Raw genomic sequence first — 25,287 nt, forward strand, 5'->3', positions numbered from 1 at the left:
ACTTGGAAGTCTGGGGGGGGGGGCACAATGATGATGATGTCAATTCATATATGCATATATACATTAGATCAATCAACTTCACCTTTCACGCTAGCTCCCCCCGTATCTCCGCCCATGCTGTCAAGAAAATATTTATTTAGGAGTGATATGAAGCGCTTGTACAAGGTTCTTTAAAGAAAGAAAACAAAAAATGAGTAGCAAGTGTGTGTACTTTTAATTACTTGTGGTTGCTGAGTGTGCCAGACAAAAATGCCGCCAAATGCGAGCTGTTCTTCAATGGGTGAATCGGCGCTGAAATCCATTGAGCTTATATTACTGGAGGGAGTATGACGCAGAGCCATAACAAGGATTTTTGTATTGTCTTGCCGCTCCCACCAATTCGGAATTCGATAATTTTATAACGGTGTTCACCTAAAAATTGCCAACCTGGGCAGTTGCCCCCCCCCCCCCCAGTGCCCTGTAGTAGAACTCCTTAATACACGTAGATGTCTTACCCTGTAGTACCGGTGCTGGTATGACGTCAGCGGCCTATATCATTCCTTGGAAGATCACATGACGCGTTGAATGTCGCGCATCTCCATTATTTTCTAATGGCATCCCTAATTGTTTAAAACAATAAATGAAAGAAATAATTTCAGTATCGATGATATGATTCCAAAATTAATGAAAGAGATAGTTCCAGAATTAATGAAAGAAAAAATTACAGAATTAATGAAAGACAATTACAAAATTAATGAAAGACAATTCCAAAATTAATGAAAGACAATTCCAAAATTAATGAAAGATAATTCCAAAATTAATGAGAGAGAATTCCAAGATTAATGAAAGACAACTTCAGCATTGATAAAAGAGATAATTCCAAAATTGATAAGAGATAATTCCAAAATTGATAAGAGATAATTCCAAAATTGATAAGAGATAATTCCAAAATTGATAAGAGATAATTCTAGAATTAATGAAATAATTTTAGAATCAACAAAAGAAAGAATTTCAGCATTAGCGAAAGAAACAAATCCAGAATTGATGAAAGAAATAATTCCAGAATTGATGAAAGAAATAATTCCAGAATTGATGAAAGAAATAATTCCAGAATTGATGAAAGAAATAATTTTTCTTTTTCTATCTTTAGAAGAGTTCTTTTTTTTTAGTCTTTAAAAGAAAATTAATTGCAATATTTAGAGACTAAACTACGTTTCAATGGGGAAATTGACAGGCACGAACTGTGTTATTCAATGGGTGATATGTTATGTATGATATATATGTGTATGTGGCCTCCTTTATTCATTATGGATAATGTGAAATAAAGTAGGTAGAAATGTAATCTCTGAAAGTTTTAATCAAAATTAAATATGCGCCTATTCATGTGAAAAATATGCGTTTGTAAAAAAAGTCCTTGAATTTTTAAGTTTTACCTTGAAAAGTGCTTGAATAGTCCTTGAATTTTTTTTCATTGGAAGAGTACGAACCATGGTTAAATCGCCAATGTTGCCGAATAACGAGCGTTAAATCGTCAATATCGCCAAATAACGAGAGTTAAATCGTCAATATCGCCAAATAACGAGAGTTAAATAGTCAATCTCGCCAAATATTGAGTGTCAGATTGCCATTCTTGCCAGATAATGAGTGCTGATTCACCAAACATCGAGTTGATTGTTCCGAAATTCTCTCCCATTTTGCAACAATTTCTTTCCAAGTATAAAAAAATTAAAAACTTATAACATTTTTTTAGCTCATTTGAAGTACCGCTGTTCAAGGCAGCAAATAGTGCCCTCAGTAAGCAAAAATCATCTTAAATAGACGGGTGCAAAACATTTTATGACAGCCGCTCTTTCAAACAAGGTGTCAAAAGCCTAAAACACAAAAAACAAAAATTAAGCTGACGAAAAGATGTTTGATAACAAAAGATAGTGCAGTTTTATTTTTAAAAGGGTTGAGGGTTAACGAAAATATTCGTGTTAATTTCACTGCTCCAATTTATAAATATCTGCTCCGAATCCCATATTTTGCTGCTTCAAAATTGCTCCAAATCCCGAATTTTGCTGCTCCAAAGCTGCTCCGAAATGGACTTAGTCACTTCCCACCCCTGATCGTTGTCAATGGTCTTTTACCTTTATTTTGTTCTTTTATCAGATCAAATTTTTCTCTTTTGGCACCCCGACCCACTACTCTTTCCAAGAATTCTCCCATTTTCTTTTTTCTGGTGTTTTTGATATTATTAGTATTTTCTTCGTTCTCTAAATCTTTCCAATCCTCTATTCCTTTTCTCCATATTTCTTTCCTTTTGTTATAAATGTCGGAGTGCTCTCACATAGCTTCTCTACATTCTGAGTTGCTCACTCCACCAAGGTTTGTTCATATTTTTCCCTTTGTTCCTACTACTTGTCTGTTTTGCCAATTCATAGATATGGTCCTGTATCTGCGTGACAAAATCATTGAGTTCCCCTTGTGATATGCTCATCTGTGCTAGTCCATTGATATACTCATATAGCCTCGGTCGAAATTCCAATATATCAAAAAAAAATGTCCATTATTTTCGAATTCTGTTTATTCCTTATAGGGTCAAGTCATTCCTTATATCAGTCAATGCAACTTCAAATCTCATCAATTAGAAATGTCCATTTCTAATTACATGTGGCCATCTGGTTGGCCTATGTCATCCACGAGCTATTAGTTGATTGTTAACGCCGTCCATGTACGGTGCCTTTCAGCATATATATATGCTCCAAGGTTGAAACATTCTATCTGCTTCCATAGCTTAGATGGTAGAGCACTCGTCCGGCAAGTGAGAGACCGAGGTTTAAGTCCCCGTGGGGGCAGTGATGAATTTTCTTCCTTCTAATCTTCATCTCCACAAATAACCAGTTTCTCAATGAATCTTGTATTGACAAGTAGAGAGGACATTTCTAATTAACATTTCTGATGTCATTATTTTTTTGCTACAAAATCCAATTTCTTTTAGAAAAATCATTTAAAAAGCACCATTGTAGCTTATTAGCACTTGCGAAGTTTTCTTTGATATTTTATTCATAATCAGTACCATGTACAGAAGTCTTTGGAGTTGATGTAGTTCGATGTTAATGATTCAGTCTATAGAATAAAAAGACCATTTTTGTGTTAGTCCTTCAACCACGAAATGAAACTTGACTTCGTCATGTTGGATGATTTTATTCAAATCTTTTAGGTGAAACGATTGTGCATCAACAATAGCTTGTCAGTAGCTGAGCTTTCATGATTGTCTTGTCCTAGAAAATAATATTGTCTTACATGACAAAATACAGGCGTCCATAATTAAAAGACCCTCTTTTAAAGTAGCCTACAGGTGAAACCAGTCATCAGAAAAGTGTGAAATTTTGTGGTAGACTTCATAAAGTGATAAAAATTTGTTTCGTGGGGGGGGGGGGGGGTAGTTGCACATGTTGCCACCAGAGGGCGTTTCACTTTGAATACCTGTAGTAAACGTAAATTTATGTGATGTCATGCAGCAACTGTTATAAAGTTTACTAGATCACGCTTTCTTGGTCAAATTGTTTTATCAAAACAGCAATTCCACAGTAACTGCTATACGGAAATATCAGACTTGGAAGAGAATTCGAAAAGGTCCAATGGATGTTAAAAACCTTCGGCATATAATAAAGAAACTTGAAACCCCAGGATCATTAGCTGTTTGCTCTGGAAGAGGAAGAAAACCTGTTTCTATAGATGCAGTGCAGGAGGTTTAGTTTCAGGTGGAAGAGGACCAGAGCTTCAAATTCTCGTAGCACTAGTGTAAGGTGTGTAGCACAGGCGTTGGATAGGCTACGTTCATTGTCCATAAGATCATGCAGAATATCCTTCGATATTATCTGTACAAACTTTCACTTGTGCAGCGGTTACTTCCACATGATTATGATGCTCGACTCCAGTTCTCACTGCAGTTTCTAGCTCACGTTGAGGTCGATTCAGAATGGCCTTGGAATATCCTCTGGACAGATGAAGCACATTTTCACTTGGATGGTGCAGTCAATACTCACAACTGCCAAATTTGGAAACCAGAAAATCTGCACGCTATCTTAGAGGCATTGCATTCACCAAAAGTGATGGTATGGTGTGGATTTACTGCATCTTTTATTTTCTGTCCCTGCTTCTCTAAGGAGTTACATTCTGCAGGTCCAGTGATATGTTCGATCATCGGGAAGCGATATGCATTGCTGTTACAGAACAAAATTGTTCTGACTCTGCAAGCACGTCACTGCCTTGTAGACACAATCTTTATGCAAGACAGAGCTCTTCCACACATTGAAGTGTGTGTTAAGAATGTTCTTAAAACACATTTTACAAAAGAACGTGTCATCAGCCGGCACTTCCCTAATCTATGGCCTCCCCGGACCGTAATCCACGTGATTTTTGGCTTTGGGGGCATTTGAAACGTCTGCAGTCATGACAATCCAAGAACTTTACCTGACCTTAAAGGTAACATTTCATGCCACGTGCTGAACATTTCCCCACACAAACTTCAGTCAGTTGTGGAACATGCCATCTTGCGATTTCACATGGTATCTGAAAATAATGGCTATCATGTGGAACGTTTTGTTGCAGTAACAACAGTAACAATTGTAAAAGTGTTTAACAGTTGAAATTGTAAACATTTGCCTAAATGTTTTTTCTTAATAAATGTAATTTTCTTAATAAAACTCCTTCTGGTGGCAACATGTACAACTAATCCCCCCCCCCCCCCGAATCAAATTCCCATCATTTCATGAAGTCCTCCACAAAATTTCACAATATTCTGATTGGTTTCACTTGTAAGCTACTTTTAAAATAGGGTCTTTTAATTATGGATGCCCTGTATAATGTAGCCAAATCTTGTCTCATGGTTGGAAGACCATACTTATCACTCCAGCATTATATAATAAACTTTTTGATAAAATCTAATTTTGGATAGCATTGCTTATTTGTATTAAGAAATTCAACAGTACTAGTAAGGCAAAAAAACCAGGGTATTGGTTTTTGACAGGGTTTTTCATGTCTATATGAGGTTTTAAAATACTGCCTTTTTAACTTTCCAAAACTTCAAAGTGCCAAAATATTGCATGGAAACAATAGATTTTCTTTTAATGAAAATAACATACTAAAAGAACTTAAGCATATTAAAAAATCTAAATCTGTTAAAAGTAAAAAAAGTAACTGTCGAAAAAACTGTTATTGAGTGCTAATGCATGACATTAAAACCAATATATTTTTCTTTGATAGTATTAAAATAAAACCCTCACTAGCTGTAAACTTAGGAAAAATGAGTCTAAACTGGAGTTTAAAAAAAAGTTCACATACCCCTGATTCAAAAAGGCTGGTAAGAGGTCTAAAGGATATGTTTTAGGAAATCGCTTCTTGCTATATTTTCAATAGTTGAAGGGCCTGCAGCAAGAAAGAGTTAACTCCATTGTTTAAAAAATAATTATCTTTTGTTTGATGCAAGACTACTGGTAATTCCAGCAGTTATTGCGTTTCTGATTAGATAGAATTGACACCATCATATCATTGGGGGCAAGAAAGCGTTTGCTCCTAGACATTTTCTTTAAATTTCCTTAAAGTTCCAAAAATAGAGCTAATCCCTTCTTGCAAGCCCTTCAGTTTCTGCTGTAGTAACCCAAGAGGTCTTTGATTTCTCTCTGTATTTAAGGTAAGGAAGGTGTAAATTAAACTAATTGAGAAGCATTGGTCTAAAAGTGTCCAAAAACTGTCTAGGACCTTGAAGTGTTAAAATGTAACACAAAACCCCAATTTTCTTTTGATATTAACATGCTAAAGAAAAACCATGTAAACAGATTGAAACAATTTTTTGATATCTAAAATCTTTCAAAAATTTTAAACTCTAATAGGAGGTGGAAGATTTGCACAGTTAGTACACAGGTTTTAACACCACAGCATCTACCATATTGTCCAAAAACTATGCCGAGACTCTTTTATGAACTTTGGTTTTATGTGTTTTAGATTTGGCATGTATTACAGAAGCATAATTGTGTTTGTGTAATAAATCAAAAATGAAATTATTTTTTTTCTATATGAAATGAAAAAACTGCTCAACTTATATACTACTTTGGAATTTTATCTATTGTACATAAAGTAGACAATAATTATTGTACAATTATTGACATTTTATAATTTAAATTTTCAGATTGCTCAGTGCAAACAACTTACTTTGCCTGCTAGTGATTTGGCTCATAGAGCTGATCTTGTACAAGTTATTCTGACCCAGGATTCTGTGATGCCAGCTGTTTTGGCAGTCTCTCCTGAAGGCCTGATTCGATACTGGCCAAATATTGGTCAAGAGGCGAGAGTCATAGCAGCCACTGCAGACTTGCAAGGTCAAGAGTGTTATTCACTCATTGATGTTAATGTAAGTTGAAGGTCTTCAAATGTTGTTATGGAAGACAAAAGTCTTGCATGTTACACAGAAAAGTTATGAATTATGATCACAAAATGTTTAATAAGAAGTAGAGATGGGATGAATATTCAGCCCTTTTGTTGAATATTTGGTTCGGCTAAATAATGCTTAGGTATTCTGCTGAATATCTGTGTAAATTCAAGCGCAACAAACTAATTAAAAAAAACTATATTAATTGGAATTTTTCATATAAATGAAAAATTTGCTGATTATATTTTATTGTGCAACGTATATCCCTTTCTGTAACAGAAGGCTATGTCGGTGAATTTCTAGGATAAAGTAAACATGACGATGAGAATAGAATCCTAATACAATAAGGTGGAAGTGAGCATGAATTGCATAAGTTTATTAACTGAAAGATGTACCTATAGACAAGAAACATATTAAGCTACTAAAAGGGACAGAACATTTAAAGAGGAAAAATAAGAAAATAAGTCACAAGTTTTGTGATGCATTATTAATTTGGAGTAAATAATAGTTGGCATTTTTCTAATTAGATGTAAAATTGCTACAAGTGGGGAAAACGTTGATTCTTTAAGTAATATTTAAATACATTTATAAGGTAGAACTAAAGTAGAACTAAAGATGCTATACCGCAGAATAAACAATGGGGCATTTATTACATTCCATGTGGTGATTGCTCTCTTGGTTATATAGGACAGACAAGGAGACCCATAAAAGCAAGATTAAATGAACATGCTCGCTGTGTTAAGAATCAGGAATGTGAAAAATCGACCATCGCCGGTCCACTGTTGGCAAGAAGGCCATAGATTCAAATTTCAAGAAGCAAGAGTTTTTCACAAAGTCAAGTCCACAGTTTATTTAGATTTCTATGAAGGCACATATTCGGGCCTTCAAAAATACACTAGTCAACGATAATAAATCTACACCCCTGATCGCAACACCATGGCTTAAATTCATTTCGAGCGGGAATTATAGGAAAATTCGAATAGACCAATCGGATAGCACTGTTCCGCAAGTGTCCAATCAGGACGCTGCATTAGTATCTCACGCAGGCTCACAGCTTCATTCTGACAACGACGTTTGAAGTGAACAGACATACTTCTTCCGCTGAGCAACCAAGCGTTAAGATTTGGTATTCAACCCAAGTGGGAAACTTGGTCAGCGTGACTAGTGGTTATATTTTCCTATGAAGATGGCACCCATTGGTGTTGAAATGCATTAGGACTTTTATTTTCGTGTATTTGCCTTATTCGTTGGTGTCTTCTTAATATTATCCCCCATGTGAATGTTGATGATTAAGTTCCAATTTTTAGCCTTTGTACAAGTCCAGGATAGATTAATTAGATAATTCAAATTTTGTATAAATCGAACTTCTTTCCAGTGACTTTGGATTTTGAATTAACCAAGTTCAACTTTATATCATCATTAAATTTGATTATCAGTATCATGACTATAAAAATCTTTCAATTACCAGAGTTTTTAATATTTATTTATAAAATTGCATAATTGAAATGCAATATCATTCAAAATTACCAGTAATTTCATTTTCAATTAAAAACACCAATTTTATTTATAATTTTGATGAATTTTAAGAAAATTGATATTCGGCCAGATCACTATTCTTCCCATCCCTAATAAAAAGACAAAAGCCTTATCTGTTGTTAAACTCGAAAGCTTTTTCCATTCAGGGGTCTGTCTAGAATATTTTTTTTTGTAGGGCTCTATTTTTTTGTGAAAATGGTCATTAATTTTGTGAAAAGTAATTTTGCGAAAAGTGAAACAATTTAGTTAATTTATCAAAAAAGAAATAAAATGTTGAATTTATGGTTTTATCAATTTTTAATTGATAAAGAGTAAAATCGACCTGAAATATATAATCAGACTGACTCCTGCCATTATCAGGACACCCACTTTATTCTACTATTTCTACTTTTTGGTAAAATGTTATACTTTTCCATGAAATCCTGCAAAAAAATTTCACAAATTTTTGTTAATTAAGAGGAAACCATCTAAATATTGTCTAATAATACATACATAGTAGATTACGATTAATCATTCTGCCAAAGCAGAAATTTTTTTTTCAGAAATAATTTTTTTTGCAAAAACCAATTTTTTGTTGCTGTGAAGACCTAGTGCTTGTCACAAGCCCTGCCATAAACCCCAATGTATAGTACTTTCGGTAAGGACCCAGGTTCTTTAACAAACTGGATTTTAGGGACCCAGGAAAATTATTTTCACATTTGATGAAAATATTTTTCAGAAATCTTATCTGAACAAGCCTCTGTCTAACTTATGATATTGAATCAAAATAAAATGATTACTAATGTAATTAACACTATTAACGTATTAATTTATCTATAAATATTTCTTACATTTTAATAAAAATCAACTTTTGTAATTTAATTATTTTGTAGCTTAACTCAAAGAATTATTTTGAGTTTGAAAATTCTTAATGTTGTTATTAACCTTACAATAAAGATGTTTTTGCCTCTTTATGCTTAATTAGGAAGGCTATTTTGTGAAAACTGTGATAAAAATTAGGCAAATACAATGTGTTTAATGAAGTATAATTCATATTAATTAGCGATGATTTATGATATACAGGGTGATTATAACTAATGTTCTGATTTCAATACACTGTAAAATAAGAATCACTGGTCAGAATGACTTGAAAATTTGTATGAATATTCTTGAAATAATGGAATTATGGCAAATGAGAAAAAAAATGTTAAAATATAAAATAGAAGACGCTGTAGTCATCCAACACATGGGAAATTGGTTCGCAGAATGAAAACGATAGCCAGACCAGGCAAAATGTTAACTTAATTAACGGAAATATTAAATATGTTTTCCTCTCTCTCCGTGTTCTGGTTGTGAGGTGGAAGCACGAAAATGCTTGATTTTTGATTAGAGCATATGGTAATGACGTGGATGTGCTTTCAATCCAACGAAGTTTGCAATCCGATTACTGCATATAACATTTTGGGATATCCCCAAAGCAAAAAGTTGCAAGGGTTATACTAGCGTTCAGGTGTCATGTCATCCTGTAATTGTCAAAATGTTTCTTCAGCAGCTGTTTTGCTGGTGCTGCAATGTGCATCTCGATAAAAGTTGTGCTATCCAACAGGGCTGGACAAATAAAAAAAAAATTTGGGAGCCAGCCAAATTTGCTTGGAGCAAAGCATGTTTTTCCATCAAGAAATTAATTAATGGGGTTTTTTTTTTATTTTCCTGGGACTTCATAACCCATTCCCATTCTGGAAGACACATTATTACGAAATCAAAAAAATTTGTCATACTTACACTTTATTTTGGCAATGGTGTATATAAAATTTTAGGCGGAAAAACTGATTTTCCAGTCGCCATGGCAACCTAGCGCTTGGGATTTATGCATTTCTCCTATCCACACACTGATGCTGTTAAGTACCAAAGTGATGTGGTTGCACAAAATAGATTATACCTCTGACCAAGTACAGCATCATATACTTTTACATTTTGAAGTTTTTCCCCTTTCGCGAAAGAAAAAAACTCCATTGCTTCAGGAGTATCCATGTAAATTTTCAAGCCATTCTGACCAGTAGTCCTTATTACATAGTGTTTTAGAATCAGAACTTTAATTACAATTACCCTGTATATAGCTGATTATTTTTCATGAATCACTTACTACCAAGGTTTGGTTTTTGCTGGCCAAAAGTGGAAAAAAACCAGGCAAAAATTGTCAAAAATATTTGCCTTATCCAAATAAAATAATGCATCATCTAGATTTATTATCAAAAATTCATAAGTCTTTATAATTATGTATTTATTTATAAAATTCCAAACAGATAAATCCAGTTTTTCAATTCTATGAATTTCTTATTTATAAAAACTTCAAAACAGATAAATCTAATTTTTTAATTCTATGAATTTTTGCCATTGGCAAAAACTATTTTTGCCGGGGAAATTTTTACCATGCTTTTTTTCATTTTGGTAAAAACTCCTCAACCCTGCTTACTACTGTACAGTAGAACCTTGATTTACTGGGGGTAATGGTGAAAGTACAAAAAAAACCCATTGAATATTAAACCTTATTGAACCTGGTGGTGACATACTGTGTGAAATAGCTGCTTCTTATGGGAAGAAAATGAAAATGTCTGAGGCAATGTAACTACTAGTACACTGGTCTTTGTCCTTTAGGGGCAGCTTGTGCGTTTTTGAATTGTAAGACCACCTGCCCTTAGCATAATAGAAGTCGCTACTGGTGCTGCTTTATTAGAAGAAGAAAAGAAACAAAAGCCTGTGAGATAATATGCCACCACATATTTATATGTGTGATGTCATCCTCATTCATAAATAGAGCATCAGAATGTAGCCCAAAGTTAGAAAATGTGGTAAGAATGGGAAACTTTAGTACAGTATATAACTATAAGCTATTTTTTATATTGAAAAAATATATATAAATACAGTAAAACCTTGTTAAGTCGTCACCCTAATAAGTCGTCACTCAGATTATGTTGTAATTTTTCTTCAGGCCCTTCCAGCTTTCATAGACAACAATGTTATTAAACCCCCGTTTGTTCGTCACTATGAAAAAGTTTGAGAGTGAAACAGGTTATTTTCATAGCTCCCATTATAAAAAAAAGGCTTGTTAACAAGTTAACAGTATTGCCATATGCTTAAAAGTCACCATAAAAGCATATGTACCAAAACAGAACAGTTTAAGTAACGGAAGCTACTCTGGTGAAATTAATTATCCGAAACGTTAGGGACTGTTCGAGCTAGACCTGATTTCTCCATAGGCCCCACTAATTTAGGGCTTCAAATTTAAACAAAATATCTTTGTTAAAAAACCAGACATTATTTCCAAAGTTGAGGTCATCTAATGTTTACTTTCCCTGCCCAGGGTTCCCCTCAAGTCAAAAGTGGATCCTACGTTCGAGATTACCTTGTAGTTGTATCATGAACTACTGATGAATTAAATCACTAAAATTAAATTTCATCTGTGTGTAAAATTAATGTGCAATAGTTTTGTTGTGAAGAGAAGCTAACTATTCTAACAGTTACTCTGATTAGGCTAAATTAAAAATTACTTATATGAATCAAAGTGTACCAGCATATTTTACCATCATAAGTTAAGAGATAAGAAAGTATATTTTTCTTATGCAATCTATAAATTTTATTAATATTGTAATTTTAATTCATATTTTAAATTTATACAATTTTAAATGTGCTTAACTTTATACTCTGCTTAAGCCATCATAATTTTTCGATAATATGAGGTGATGACTTATCGAGGTTTTACTGTATATATATTCAGACATTTTATGGAATTTTTTGAAAAATCCACCTATACTATGTTATATCATTAAAAGATATACCATCAGAATGTACCCCAAGAATAGACTGTGTGGTAAGAATGAAATATTTGGGCTGGTAAATGAACCAATATGATATTTTTCAAAGGGAAATGAAATATATTTTGGCAATTGTGATTTTTTTGGAAAAAAAAACCACTTGGTTAAAAGTTTAAACCAAACAACCTCACTCTGGTATATATTGTTTTATAAGGTTGATATATGCACAATTATACTAACTCGGTAGTTTTTTTCTCTTTAGCCAATGGGATACATTCTTGCTACCACAACTGGTTCTCTTATTTTGATAAAATTATGCTTGAGAGGCGGTCAGGTAATTATTTCATTCAGTTTTCTAAGTTATTGGTAGAGTTGTATTTTTCCAAAGCATGACCCAGTTCTTCGACCACCTGCAAACTTTCCATTGAGACAGAACAGTGGGCCAAGATCTGGTTAGGGGGAAGTAGAGTTGCATTTTGAATGGAAAATGTTTTTAAATTCTAAACTTTTTTTTAAACATTTTTTTAAATTAATAACTAAACAGTCAAAGCTTTTTAACACACAACCTTGCAATGGATATTATGTTACGAAATTCCATTTTACATGGTACATCTAATCCCATTGAATAAAAATATATCACAGTGCTAATTTATGAATGATAATCATCAGTAACCTAAATTTACTTGACAATAACTGCACAATTGTTGATTTCCTGTAAGTTATAGTGCAGTTTTGCATACAAATATTTATTATGTTAGTTAATTAGAAAAGTTAGTTTGTTTAAACAATTTTTAAGTATTAAAAGTGGGAAAGTTCATTATATTTCTTATGTAGCATATTCAAGATTTAGTTCTTTCAAGTTTTTTTTCCTGTTAATTTTATGACGTGAAACAAACATGTTAACAAAAGTGCCTCGATCTCTTTATTTTTATTTTTTTATTTTTAATGAGGTTGCACCATTCACAGTTGCTTCACTGAAAATCCCTAAAAACTATCTGGGGTAGGCACCCCCCATGGTTTTAAGTTTATCCAACCTAGAAAGGTGTCCAATAAATAGATAAAGTTCATGTCTCAAAACAAAATTTTTCCCACTTAATCAAAGCTGTCTGATATAAACATATATATAGACTGGTTATATCATAAAAGTAAAATATTAGCATATTTTACAATTATTAACTAAAGTGTGTTCCCGATATCTTGGGTCCGGATGTAAATAAACCACTGTACCAATTTTTGATATCACTCCACATCCGTTATCTCTATTGGTTATGATTTTACCCACCCCTTTATTAGTTGTTGAGCAACTCAAATGTGAGATTTTAAATTCGTTATAAAAGAATTTCCCTGAGATAAAAAAATTGTTCCTTTTTTCCAAACTTTGTTGAAATAAAAACAGTTGATAGCACTAATTAAAATAGAAAAAGTATGAATACAAAAAGAAATCAATAAGGTATTCTGTCATTATCGTGGATTGGAATGACAGGGCTCCAGCCCAGGGGAGCCTTTCACAATTCTTGTCATTTTTTGTTTTTACATGGTACAAGTCTACTATAGAAGGACTTGAAAGGTTTTGTCTGAGGGCCTGCCAAATATCCCAGCCTAGAGGACCTTGCTGCTGAATGTGGGACCCACGGTCATTATAAAAGCTTGTGAGACCTTATTTTACTTCAGATACTCAGAAATACTTTTTCCTATTACTTTTTTTTTTCAAAATTCTACAATTTCGTTCTGCAATTCTACAAATTCTGAGCTGATTTATGCCATATGATTTTCCTAGGCTGGGTATGCTACCAATTATAACATAAAAGAAATTATGAACAACTTACCATCATGTTGCCGTTTTTTTATTTTTCCTGTGACTCTATATATTTAAATATTTTGTAATTTTCCACGGCTGTAGCAGTTCCAATTTGATGAGGGAGTCATTCAGTACTTCGTTTCTTTACTTCAACCTGTTATTCTTGCATATGTTGGATGTTGGGAGCCATGACCCCAACATCCAGCAGCAGGAGCCCCTGGACTGGGATCTTCAGTGGGCGTCCAGGCCAGACTTTCTCACAGGCTACTTCATAGTAGATCTACAGGAAGATTCAGAAAAGATGGGAAAAACTTACAGGTGATAGCACACACCAATACAAACAATTGTCGTCAAAGAATTCATGGTCTAACATGAAACGCACATGTGCTAGCGTGTTTCGAAATAGCCGCTCCACAAACATTAAAACAGCATTCCTGTTGAAATTTATCGGGAGAAAAAGAACACCATGCATGCAAATGTAACCTGGGGAAGAAGAAGAAACTGTATGCAAATCTGCATCACAGTGAATGAAAGTCGCGGACACCAGCCTTGTGAAGTTATTCCAGCGTACAACTGTTCAAACAGTTGTAACGTATGGGATAATGGTGCACTTTATTAATACTGAAAATGCAGACATGTATTTCATTTACGGAGCTGCAAAGGGAAGTACCACAGAGGCAGTACGAATTTACGGTGAGCGTTTTCGCCACACAGGCAGTTACCAAATCCGAAAACATTTGAGCGCTTATATTGCTATTATGTTGTGCCCTGTAGCACATTTGCATTTCATTTTAGACCACACATTCTGTGATTAAAATTGTTTTTGTGTACACCATCACCTCTTAAAGTTTTTCCTATCTTTTGTGAATTACCCTGTATAGTGTCTGCCACAAAGAGGCTAAATGAATAAAAAATGAGCAGTATGCTTTTGAACTAGGTTTTCAAAACTTTACTTTCATGCATTTGTGATAATCTGCATATTTTTTCGTCGCGCCTTCAATGAAACCAATATCATTGCCTCCCAACAAGCTGCTAAAACAGAGCACACTGTGAATATTCACCACAATAAGTGACCCTCCTCCCCTTTGCATACAGTGTATGTCAAAGCGTGTGGGTAAGAAAAAGAAATCTTGTTAACAGCAACAACAGCCTGGAGCAGATGCAAAGAAATAAATTCTCAAATGTCTCTGCCAAACAAGATACACACGCATATTTCATTTATGTCATCAAACTATAAAGAAGAAAGTTATTTTTTCTGTAAGAACTATTGAAGAAGTGCATATCAAATCTGGTATACCAGGAATAATAATAATAAAAAACCCATGATACTTCCATTAATAGAGACAGTAATGTTTGAATGAGAAAGGCCTATCCTATCAACACCCACCCTGAAGACATAGCACCAAAAATACTTTGTGTGTGTGTGACGGATCTTTAAAAAATACTTTTTCTTGTCTACCAGATAACTTTGAAATGATACCAAATAAATTTTAAAAAATTATGAGTTTTTTTAAGATAGGAGAGACAAAACGACAAAGGACTATATTTTTTGTGTACTGTAAGAGAGGTGAAATGTTCAACCAATTATTTTGAGTATTGCACACATGCTTTTATTTACATTTGGACTGAAGTTGGAAGAAACAAAGTATAGCTTATTTGATATTGATTGGTGTTTAATAATGCAAGAAAAAAAATAAGAAACCCAACACAGTATCTGCATCAGTGTATTATAAAAGCTTCATTTCCTGAGCTGTTCGATGAAAGTGTCGGATGATAAAAAATTCAGTTATACTCCGGATAACAAACGTCTTAGCTTATGCATTTTTTGGCTAGCAAAGCCTCTGCCAATAAATATGGATTTATAGACATTTTTGCTATTTTGGGTACACACGCTAACATAGACCTAACACAGTGATGTTGTGAGCCGAATTTCAGCCCTAATGATCATTAAATTACTATTACTGTCACTTAATCCTGATTAATTGGTGTCAGAGTCTCAGAATTTCTTCTCAGATGTGCCTCCACTTCTCTTCCAGAAAGTTTTTGAACAATTTAATGTAAAATGAAAAATTGAGCTGGGAGAAAAAGGGAGCCTAGAATTTTATATTTTCAGTGCAAGATTCTTAGCAACAAACTGACTGGTCTGGGCATTCTAGAAAGCTTATCTTTTCCATCTCCATATATCAAGACAGAAAATTGAGCTGACCACATCGCAAAGACGACACCTATTAACTGAACTGGGTTGTGAACATAGTGTAATAATATTTTTAGTTTTTAATCTTGCTTGTAAATTCTCATTTATCCTAATGTGAAGTTGTTAATTTTGGCCTTTGGTAAGTTTTTATTATTATGGTGCTTCTTGATGTTTTAATAATTTCAAATTTTCTGCAGAACCTAGAGGAAATTGAAAGGTTTTCATTGTAATCTATGCAAAATTGTGTTGAGTTTGCTTCAGCTCAAATAACTTGTGTTAGATACTATAGGCTTTAGAAACATACTTTCATTTTTGAAATAGTATCCAAGTAACATGCCTATTTTAAGTGTCATTTTTTTTACTTGGGGGGGGGGGCATATGCAGGGTGAATTTGACTTATTCTGCCAAACAAGATGGGGTGATAGATAAGCCCAAATGGATCATGAAACGTCCCACCAACCCTCCATACCCCTGGATTTTGCCTTTGGTGAAAATCCAGGTTTGGAACCAAGCGATTGTGCATTGGTAATATGCTAAAAATATGATTTTCTAATTTTTTTTAATTTTGAGTTGGCTATTCCTTTGAAAAAAGCTCTGGTTGTCATGAAAATCACACAGACCTGCAACACAAATATGTATACATTAAATTTCAAATCCATGCATTATCACTTAAGAGGATAGATGAAGGGCCGCAACTAGGGTGGGGGAAAGCAGGCGGGTCTAGTGCCCCCCTCTGGGTTAGAGGGGGTGCCAAATTCCCCCTTTATAACTGCTACATTACATGGGGTACCAAAATGTGTGCTTGCCCCATTTGAGAAAGTGTCCCCTAGATATGTGGCTCCACCTACTGAACACAAAACACGCTAAATGCTGGAGAGACACATTTAAGTTTCACCAACACAAATCTGACATAGCTCCCATATTCAAGTGTGAAAATAAATGGGAATTAAATGACGACACACACAGATCAAAATGGTGGACCATCAGGGAGGGAAAATAAAATCATTCTACTAGAAAATTGCTTTGCAAACATTTATATGAATAGGGAATTAGAAGTGTCTGAGAGAGAGAATCTCATTTGCTTTAAATTTAAATCAGAAAATATTATTGAAAGAGCTAAGATTTTTTTAAAGAAATGAAAAATCAATCAGAAGGGAATTTATAGATTGATTTATTAGGAAATATATAAATGTGTGCCTCTAACTTTTAATTACGGTGGATCCTGTTTATAACGTTTTGCAAAAAACTCATAAAATTATTATAAAAAACTTAAGTTTAAAACACTTTAGACAGGAAATCTTAATGAGAATTATTTAGAGTTGGGACAACAAAATAAGTCAGACGTAAGTGGAAAAATGTTCCGAATGGGAACATTATAAGCGGGATTGCCTGTATACTTGAGATAGATTTATGACACGTGCTAAATTCCACAAGTTCAATTCTCAGTGTTAATAGGCTTCCTTGCTTTTCCTACTAGTAGACAATGAAAGTAAATGATCCTTTTTTTGGATAGAACATGCTTTTAGCAGTGGCGTAGCCAGGTTTTGGTCCATGGGGGAGCGAAATTGTGAAAGGTGGCATTTTTTTGTTCGTGCTTAAGGCGCAAACTTAAAATTACGCATTAGTGGAAAGAAGTTTAAGTTTCCTGATTTAAAAAAATCAAATTTATTTTAGTTTCAGTGTTGATGTTATTCATCGTTTCATTTGGAAGGCTTTCCAAACGAAAGATCGGTTAGCAATCGTACCTAGAAATTGAAAAAAAAAAAAAATTCGCTTCTGTCAACCACTACTATGCCACTAGTGGGGTTCAAACCGGGATGAATACATCATGATCGCAGTGGTTATCACATACTACTAGATTGCATACACACAAGCAGAGGGTCACTGAATCAAAAAAGGTTTAGGAACCACTGCTTCAAACGAATTAGTGTGCGCCAGAAATTGTCGTATGTGTCCGTAATCTATTTAAGCATCACTCGTGCGTGGTTATCACGTACTACTAGATTGCATACACACAAGCAGAGGGTCAATGAATCAAAAAAGGTTTAGGAACCACTGCTTCAAACGAATTAGTGTGCGCCAGAAATTGTCGTATGTGTCCTTAATCTATTTAAGTATCTCTGAGGGGTGTTTGTAATGTCACTGCTCATCTTCCAAATCGAAGTGAAAGTGGCAGGTGTAGGAATCGATTGAAATATTTTTTATGTTTTATTATCTATACGGGCTTCCTTTAGCAATACTATTTAAAGGGGAGTTCTGCGTGAAGTTGAAACTTTTAAAAAGGCATTGTGCGTAGTATATGTATATTTATTTATAGTGAAATAAATTCATGCGATGTGTTTTATAACAAATCAGAGAAGAATGAAAATATATGAGTGATGAATGGTACAGACTAATGCAGGTGTTCTCAAACTTTTTTCCATCTGTGGTGCCCCGTTACTTTAATCAATGCTTGCCCGTGGCTACCCAGAGCAGTTTAACAAAGAATCTTTTTGAAAAACCTTCGGGATGCTCCGCGGTGCCCCAACAAAGGTTGGTGATGCACAGTTTGAGAACCCTCTGGACTAATAAGTTCTTGGATTACCCCCTTGTAATTTGACCAGGGGGCATTCGGGTAAGTGCTGGCAAACCTCACGACACCATAGTTCATATTAGAAAGTATTCCAAGCCCTCGGATATAAGTGCTAAAAAGTGCTCAACGTTTCGTGGACGCGGTTTTTCTGAAATAGTATACATATATACACTGAAGAGCCAAAAAAGCTGGTACACCTGCCTAATATCGTGTAGTGCCCCCGCGAGCCTGCAGAAGTGCCGCAACACGACGTGGCATGGACTAGACTGATGTCTGAAGTAGTGCTGGAGGTAATTGACACCATGAATCCTGCAGGGCTGTCCATAAATCCGTAGAAGTAAGAGGGGGTGGAGATCTCTTCTGAACAGCACGTTGCAAGGCATCCCAGATATGTTCAATAATGTTCATGTCTGGGGATTTAGGTGGCCAGCGGAAGTGTCTAAAGTCAGAAGAGTGTTCTCTGAACTACTTTGTAGCAATTCTGGACGTGTGGGGTGTCGCATTGCCCTGCTGAAATTGTCCAAGTCCGTCGGAATGCACAATGGACATGAATGGGTGCAGGTGATCGAACAGGATGCTTACGTACCTGTCACCTGTCAGAGTCGTATCTAGACGTATCAGGGATCCACGCCAACTGCACATGCCCCATACCATCACAGAGCCTCCACCAGCTTGAACAGTCCCCTGTTGACATGAAGGTCCATGGATTCATGAGGTTGTCTCCATACACGTCCATCAGCTCGAAGCAATTGGAACTGAGACTCGTCAGACCAGGAAACGTGTTCCCAGTCCTCAACAGTCCAATGTCTGTGTTGTCGGGCCCAGGCGAGGCGTAAAGCTTTGTGTCGTGCAGTCATCAAGGGTACACGAGTGGGCCTTTGGCTCCGAAAGCCCATATCAATGATGTTTCGTTGAATGCTTCACATGCTGACACTTGTTGATGGCCCAGCATTGAAATCTGCAGCAATTTGCGGAAGGGTTGCACGTCTGTCACGTTTAATTATTCTCGTCAGTCGTCGTTGGTCACGTTCTTGCATGATCTTTTTCCGGCCGCAGCGATGTCGTAGATTTAATTTTTTACCGGATTCCCGATATTCACGGTACACTCGTGAAATGGTCGTACGTGAAAATCCAAATTTCATCGCTACCTCAGAGATGCTATGTCCCATCTCTCGTGCGCCGACTATGACACAACGTTCAAACTCACTTAAATCTCGATAACTTGCCATTGTAGCAGCAGTAACCGATCTAACAACTATGCCAGACACTTGTTGTGTTATATAGGCGTTGCCGACCACACTGCCGTACTCTGATTGGGTCCATATCTCTTTATTTGCATACGCATGCCTGTACCAGTTTTTTTGGCTCTTCAGTTTATATATATTCAGTTACTTTTAAACTTGCCTCGTAATGCATGGACAATTCCAGGCACCTCAAGTGCAAAAGGGACTTCATGAAGATGAGACCCAGTTAAAATCTTCGAGTGAACTGTTAGGCAGGCATTTCTGAACAGGTAGAGGACTTTAGAAAAGTCCCTTTGATGCTTGTAAGACAGCCCTGCGTAGACCACCAATGTGGTGTTGTGGAAAGAAACAAATAATGCCCGGAATTCTGCTTCGAAAATCATTGAGTGTATATATATATATATATAGTGCATTTTTATTTTAATTTCTGAAATATTCAACGGATTCTCAAAGTGTGTGTGCTCGTGGCTCATCGCTACCCTTTTTGGACTGACATCTCAACACGTTGGTGTATTGATGTGTGCTTATTCAGTTCTTTGCAGTGGGTTTTCTTTTTACATTAGACCAGGAGGTTCTCAAACTGTGCACCGCGACACCCTGGTACACCTCCAATCTTCATCAGGAGCACCATGGAGTGGTGATCCTTACAAAGGTTTTTCAAAAATGTTTTTTGTTAAACAGCTTTAGGGAGCAGGCGGAGCTCGTGGATAAGTATAGAGGGGAAAGGGAAAAAGTTCCTCATGTGGAAAAAGTTTGAGAACCCCCTTCGTCAGGCTATTCTGGGAAGCACGGATAAATGATTAAGTCGGGGGGGGGGGGAGAGGCAGGCACGGGTGCCAAAAGTTTAAGAAATACTGGGATTAATTGGAGGGGAGATATATGCGTGTCATGAGTTAGCAACCACACCAGCCATAACTTTTTCCAGGAAATAATTTCTCCGATTCGGCACACTGCTGTATATGCATAATGAAACAAACTGATTCATAGGAAAGAGAAACTGCGCGATGAAAAAAGAATGCTTCTGAAAGTCACATTTTAACATAAAACTATGCACTATCACCATATACTATAGTACAATATATTGCCGTACAAATATAGAAGACTAATTTTTCCTCCCTCATTCTCTACATATCAGAGCGCTATTGACCTAAAATTATAGGTTTTTATTTACCCACCTTTAAGAAAAACTCTTCCAGAACCCTTTTTTGTGCCCCAAAATTTTGGGTTTTTTAGGGCTCAAAAGCTCATAGCTGTTTTCCACCTTTTCTTAGTCTTTGACACTGCTCTATATACAAACTAGTAGCTCTTGCCAAGGCACCTGCAGATAACGTGGCATTTCTAGGCATTATGAATCTAGCTAAGTCCCCCATACATAAAGTGGTATTTCTAGGAGCTGAAGCTCTACCTAAGGCGCCCAAAGAAAAGGCGATACTTCTTGCAGCTTGAATCCTAGCCATTATTTCATAGGTTCAGTGGTCTGTCCACAATAGGTTCCCATGCCTAATTTCTTCAAAAGGTGCCATAGTCAATGCTCTTGGTGGCCGTTCAGAACAGAATGAGCATTTCGTGAACGCCATATCCTCATACCTATGAAAGGTATTTCTAGGAGCTCTACCGAGAACCACCAATAGCAAGAGAAAAAGGTTAGAACTAGAAGTGGGCAAGATTCTGCCCTTTAATAAAGGTGGGGGACTGAGGCTGATCTGAACGTGCTTCCAGATGAAGAGCTTGAGAGCAATTGTCAAAAATGGTAATGAAAACCTCCACTTTCTTTTTTCCTTCTTCTCAGTGATTGGGTTAGTACAAACCCAATCAAAAGATCAAAAGTCATTTAGAAAGATAGGTGCCAATGTAGGCAAAAATTCGATTGGGGAAGAAATCGCTCCCTCTGTTACCCCCCCCCCCCCCCCGGCTACGCCACTGGCTTTTAGAAATGAATTATTTGATTCACAGATTCCTCCTCCTACCCAGAACATGGCCCACCGCTCTGTCTCTACAAAGAGATATAAGCAGATGATATGAAAAACCTGGAGCATGCTGGAAAAAATTCATAGAAATACCAGTGAATTATGGGGGGGGGGGACCATACTTTTTTCCAAGATAATTTTTTTTTCCCAGATTTTTTGAATACCCTGGGTCCCTGGACCCAAGTAAATTAGAGTACAGCAGTATCTCTGGGTATATAATTGATTATGGAAAACGTATCAAGTTTAAAAAAAAAACCAGCATTTTTGAAGTTTCTACACACAAACTAAACCTATATTTGGGAAGATTGAAAAAAATCATAAGATGAAATCATTTTCATCGAAATATCTGGATTTATTGGTGAGCTATGAGCGCTGAAAGATTGGCAAAGTTCAAAATTGAATTATCCACAAAAATCAGATCCCCCTTCAACGTCTGACTTTTGTGATTTCTGACCATGAGGTCCTGATGACGGCTCCCCATTGTAGAGCCGAAACGCGTCGACCAATTAAAATTTGTCTTAAAAGCATGTCAATTTTTGTATAAATCAAAATTGAATTGTTGACAAAATTTTTCATCGCCAATTACACAAATACCCTTCTAGTTACAATCGGTCAAATTTACCAAAAACTTGTCCACTGCACCAGCTTTTGAAAGAGCCTACAACAAATCATCGTAGGGTCTTCTATAAGCTACGTCCAGCGATTCTTGCATCCATTATATAAGTCTCAGGGAAACTCAAAGAAAGCATTGGCAAATTCTAGATTAAATCATTTATTAATGCATAACTTCATATTATTGTTACTTTCATTAGTTAATTTAAATTTTACAGTAAATACCAGGAATATAAATATGAAATGCGAATTTCAAACAACAGATGGCGGACCAATGCAGTTTGTGCTATAAAAATTTGACACTGTGCCATTTTGTTGTGTCATCAACAAATTTCAGACATGCATGAGTGATGAATTGGAAAAGTGTGTGCATAATGTTGTGTTGTGCTCAATATGTTGAAATTTATACCGAACAAAGAGCATTCGCGGATAGCATTAATTTTTTGTTTTCATTTGAAGAAAACTGCTGAAAGATTCGGATGAGATGGGATGACATTCAGACAGATGGGATACAGCTTGTTGACTAACGTCCAATTGCTCTGTGAGTTGTTTTTGTGTTTGCATATCATCTTCGTCCAACAATGCGTGCAATTCCACATCTTCATATTTTTTTGGTGGTTTTCTATGTTCCTTGTCTGCAACATCGAAGTCACTTTTGAAACACTGAAACCATCGTTCACACGTATCTTGCGATGGAGCATGTTCACCATAAGCTTCTCGAAATAATCGGTATGATTCAGCAGTTTTCTTCAAATGAAAACAAAAAATTAATGCTGTCCGCGAATGCTCTTTGTTCGGTATAAATTTCGACATATTGAACACAACACTATGCACACACTTTTCCAATTCATCACTCGTGCGCGTCTGACACTTGTTGATGAGACAACAAAATGGCGCAGTGTCAAATCTTTATAGCACAAACTGCATTGGTCCGCCATCTGTTGTCTGAAATCTGCATTTCATACTGTACACCTGGTACAATAGCCATCTTCTTGATATATAAACATAAAAGACCTCACCCAATTATGACAGCAACAATCCACTCAGTCTAAGAGAATCTTGACGACTTCTCTGAGGAATCAGACAATAATATAGGGAAGATCACGATTTGCAAATTAGCACATCAAGGACACGGCACATAAGGAGCAAGGAGATAAGACGTTAGTTGACAGGAAGACGACACACCTAAGACTACTAGTATGATCTCATCACATGAAGACCACCACTATTTGTTGCAAGTCCCACAGAGAACAGTGGAAGACCCATTCGTTGATGGGAAGATGCAGATTGCATCACAGGCGAACGTCTGACATTCGAGCTGAACCACTCCATCGTAATCAGAATACTTCGGATACCATACAGAGATGCTGCTGTACTCTTAATTGTCCTGGGACCCAGGTTATTCAAAAAATCTGGGTTCTTACTGAGTCCTTTTTGAGTGAAAGTGGGCCCCTCTAAAAAAAAATTAGGCGCTCCCCCCATAATTTACTGGTATATCTATGAATTTTCTTCCAGCATGCCCCAGGTCTTTGATCACTTGCTTATATTTCTTTGTTGAGACTGAGTGGTGGGCCCTGTTCTGGGTAGGAGAAAAAGGTACCTGTGAATCAAGTAATTCACACATTTCTGATAACGTGTTCTATCCTAAGGTTCATTTACTTTCATTGTCTATTAGTAGGAAAAGCTTGCAGAGAAGCTCATTAGCGCTGAGAATTTGACGTGTGCAATTCTGCACATGTAATAAATCCGAAACAAATATACAGTTGATCCCGCTTATAACATTCCCCCCATTTAGAACGTTTTCCCACTTGGTACAACTTATTTTGATGGTCCTAACAATAAGTAATTCTCATTAAGATTTCCGTTTAAAGTGTTTATGATGGGTTTTTAAAAAACGTTATAAGCAGGATCCACTTATAATTAACAGTTGGAAGCACACATTTATATATTTGGTTATAAATCAATCTATAAATTCTCTTCTGATTGATTTTACATTTTGTTAAAAAAATCTTAGCACTTTCAATATCTTCTGATCAAATTTAAAGCAAATTAGATTCTCTTTTCTCTCAGGCACCTATCTTCTGATTCCCTATTCATACTTTGGTTTTCCTGGTAGAATGATTTTATTTCCCTTCCTGATGGTCCACTACTATAATCATTCGCCATTTAACCGTCACATATTGTCACACCATAATATGGGAGGTATGTCAAATTTGCATTGGAGAAACTTAACAGTGTGCTTATGTGTGTGTGCCCAGTATTTGGTGTGTTGTTTTGTAGGTGATATCATCTATCTAGCGCCGCAACTAGATACTTTCTCAAACGAGGCAAGCACACATTTTGTCACACCCATGTAATGTAGAAGAAGCAGTTACAAAGGATGAATTGGGTGCCTCCCCCAGTTGCGGCCTTGCATCTATCTTCCAAACTGGTAATGCGAGCATTTGAAGTTTAGTATATATGTATACATATTTGTGTTGTAAGTCTGTGTGATCGCCACGGCAACCAGAAGTTTTTTCGAAGGAATAGTCAACTCAAAATTTGAGAAAATCTTAGAAAATCACGTTTTTAGCAGATTACCATTGTGCAGTCACGGGTTCCAAACCCGGATTTTTGCAAAAAAGCAAAATTTGGGTAGGGTGGGGGGAGGGGGCGGTATAAGGCACCTCTTCCCTTCTCCCTCCAAGATTGAAATTTTTTTTGTAAAGAATTAAAATATTGGAATAAACTAATTTCTTTTATTATCTGTGTTAATTTAAAAATTTTTTCGAGTGTTAGTGACCCAAACTTTCTGTGTAGAATTAGATCCTTTTGCCCTCCAAAAGTTGATTCTGAGTACACACTCGTGATTTTCACGATGCAAATCTGTGACTACCACAGCAACTGGATGACAAAACTGTGGATATTCAAGAGAGTTCATTCATTTTTTTTCCACGATCTCGGGAAAGTTTTACAATTTGAACTGGCGTTCCAGTCCTTTACGATAAAAAAAATATGCATTCACAATATTGTAGGAACAAGGCGAATTTATGCCATATAGAATTTGAATGCCAGCAAATAGCCGCATAAGTGTTATAATTTCCGGTATGTAAGTGGAAGGGAGAAAATCCACAGGGGAATAAAAACTCAAATTTGACAATTGCATGGCCCCTCACTCAAGGAATCAACTAGATATCCCTCAT

At 35.9% G+C, this 25,287-nt stretch overlaps 1 protein-coding gene across 3 annotated transcripts in view; it reads left to right on the forward strand.

Moving 5' to 3' along the window:
- The window catches only part of LOC149072936 (nuclear pore complex protein Nup133-like), a 335,975-nt gene that overhangs the window by 26,465 nt on the left and 284,223 nt on the right, over nucleotides 1-25,287 (forward strand). For all 3 annotated transcript variants that reach the window (XM_089246206.1, XM_089246208.1, XM_089246207.1), the window contains exons 5-6: nucleotides 6,152-6,373; nucleotides 11,981-12,052. In XM_089246206.1, coding sequence (XP_089102332.1) covers nucleotides 6,152-6,373; nucleotides 11,981-12,052 — 294 coding nt within the window. The remainder of the gene's footprint in view (nucleotides 1-6,151; nucleotides 6,374-11,980; nucleotides 12,053-25,287) is intronic.

Source organism: Pholcus phalangioides, unplaced genomic scaffold (genome assembly GCF_987345545.1).
Source record: "Pholcus phalangioides strain wild (caught in Gottingen) unplaced genomic scaffold, Ppha-v1.0 ptg000017l_1, whole genome shotgun sequence".
Taxonomy (NCBI): domain Eukaryota; kingdom Metazoa; phylum Arthropoda; class Arachnida; order Araneae; family Pholcidae; genus Pholcus; species Pholcus phalangioides.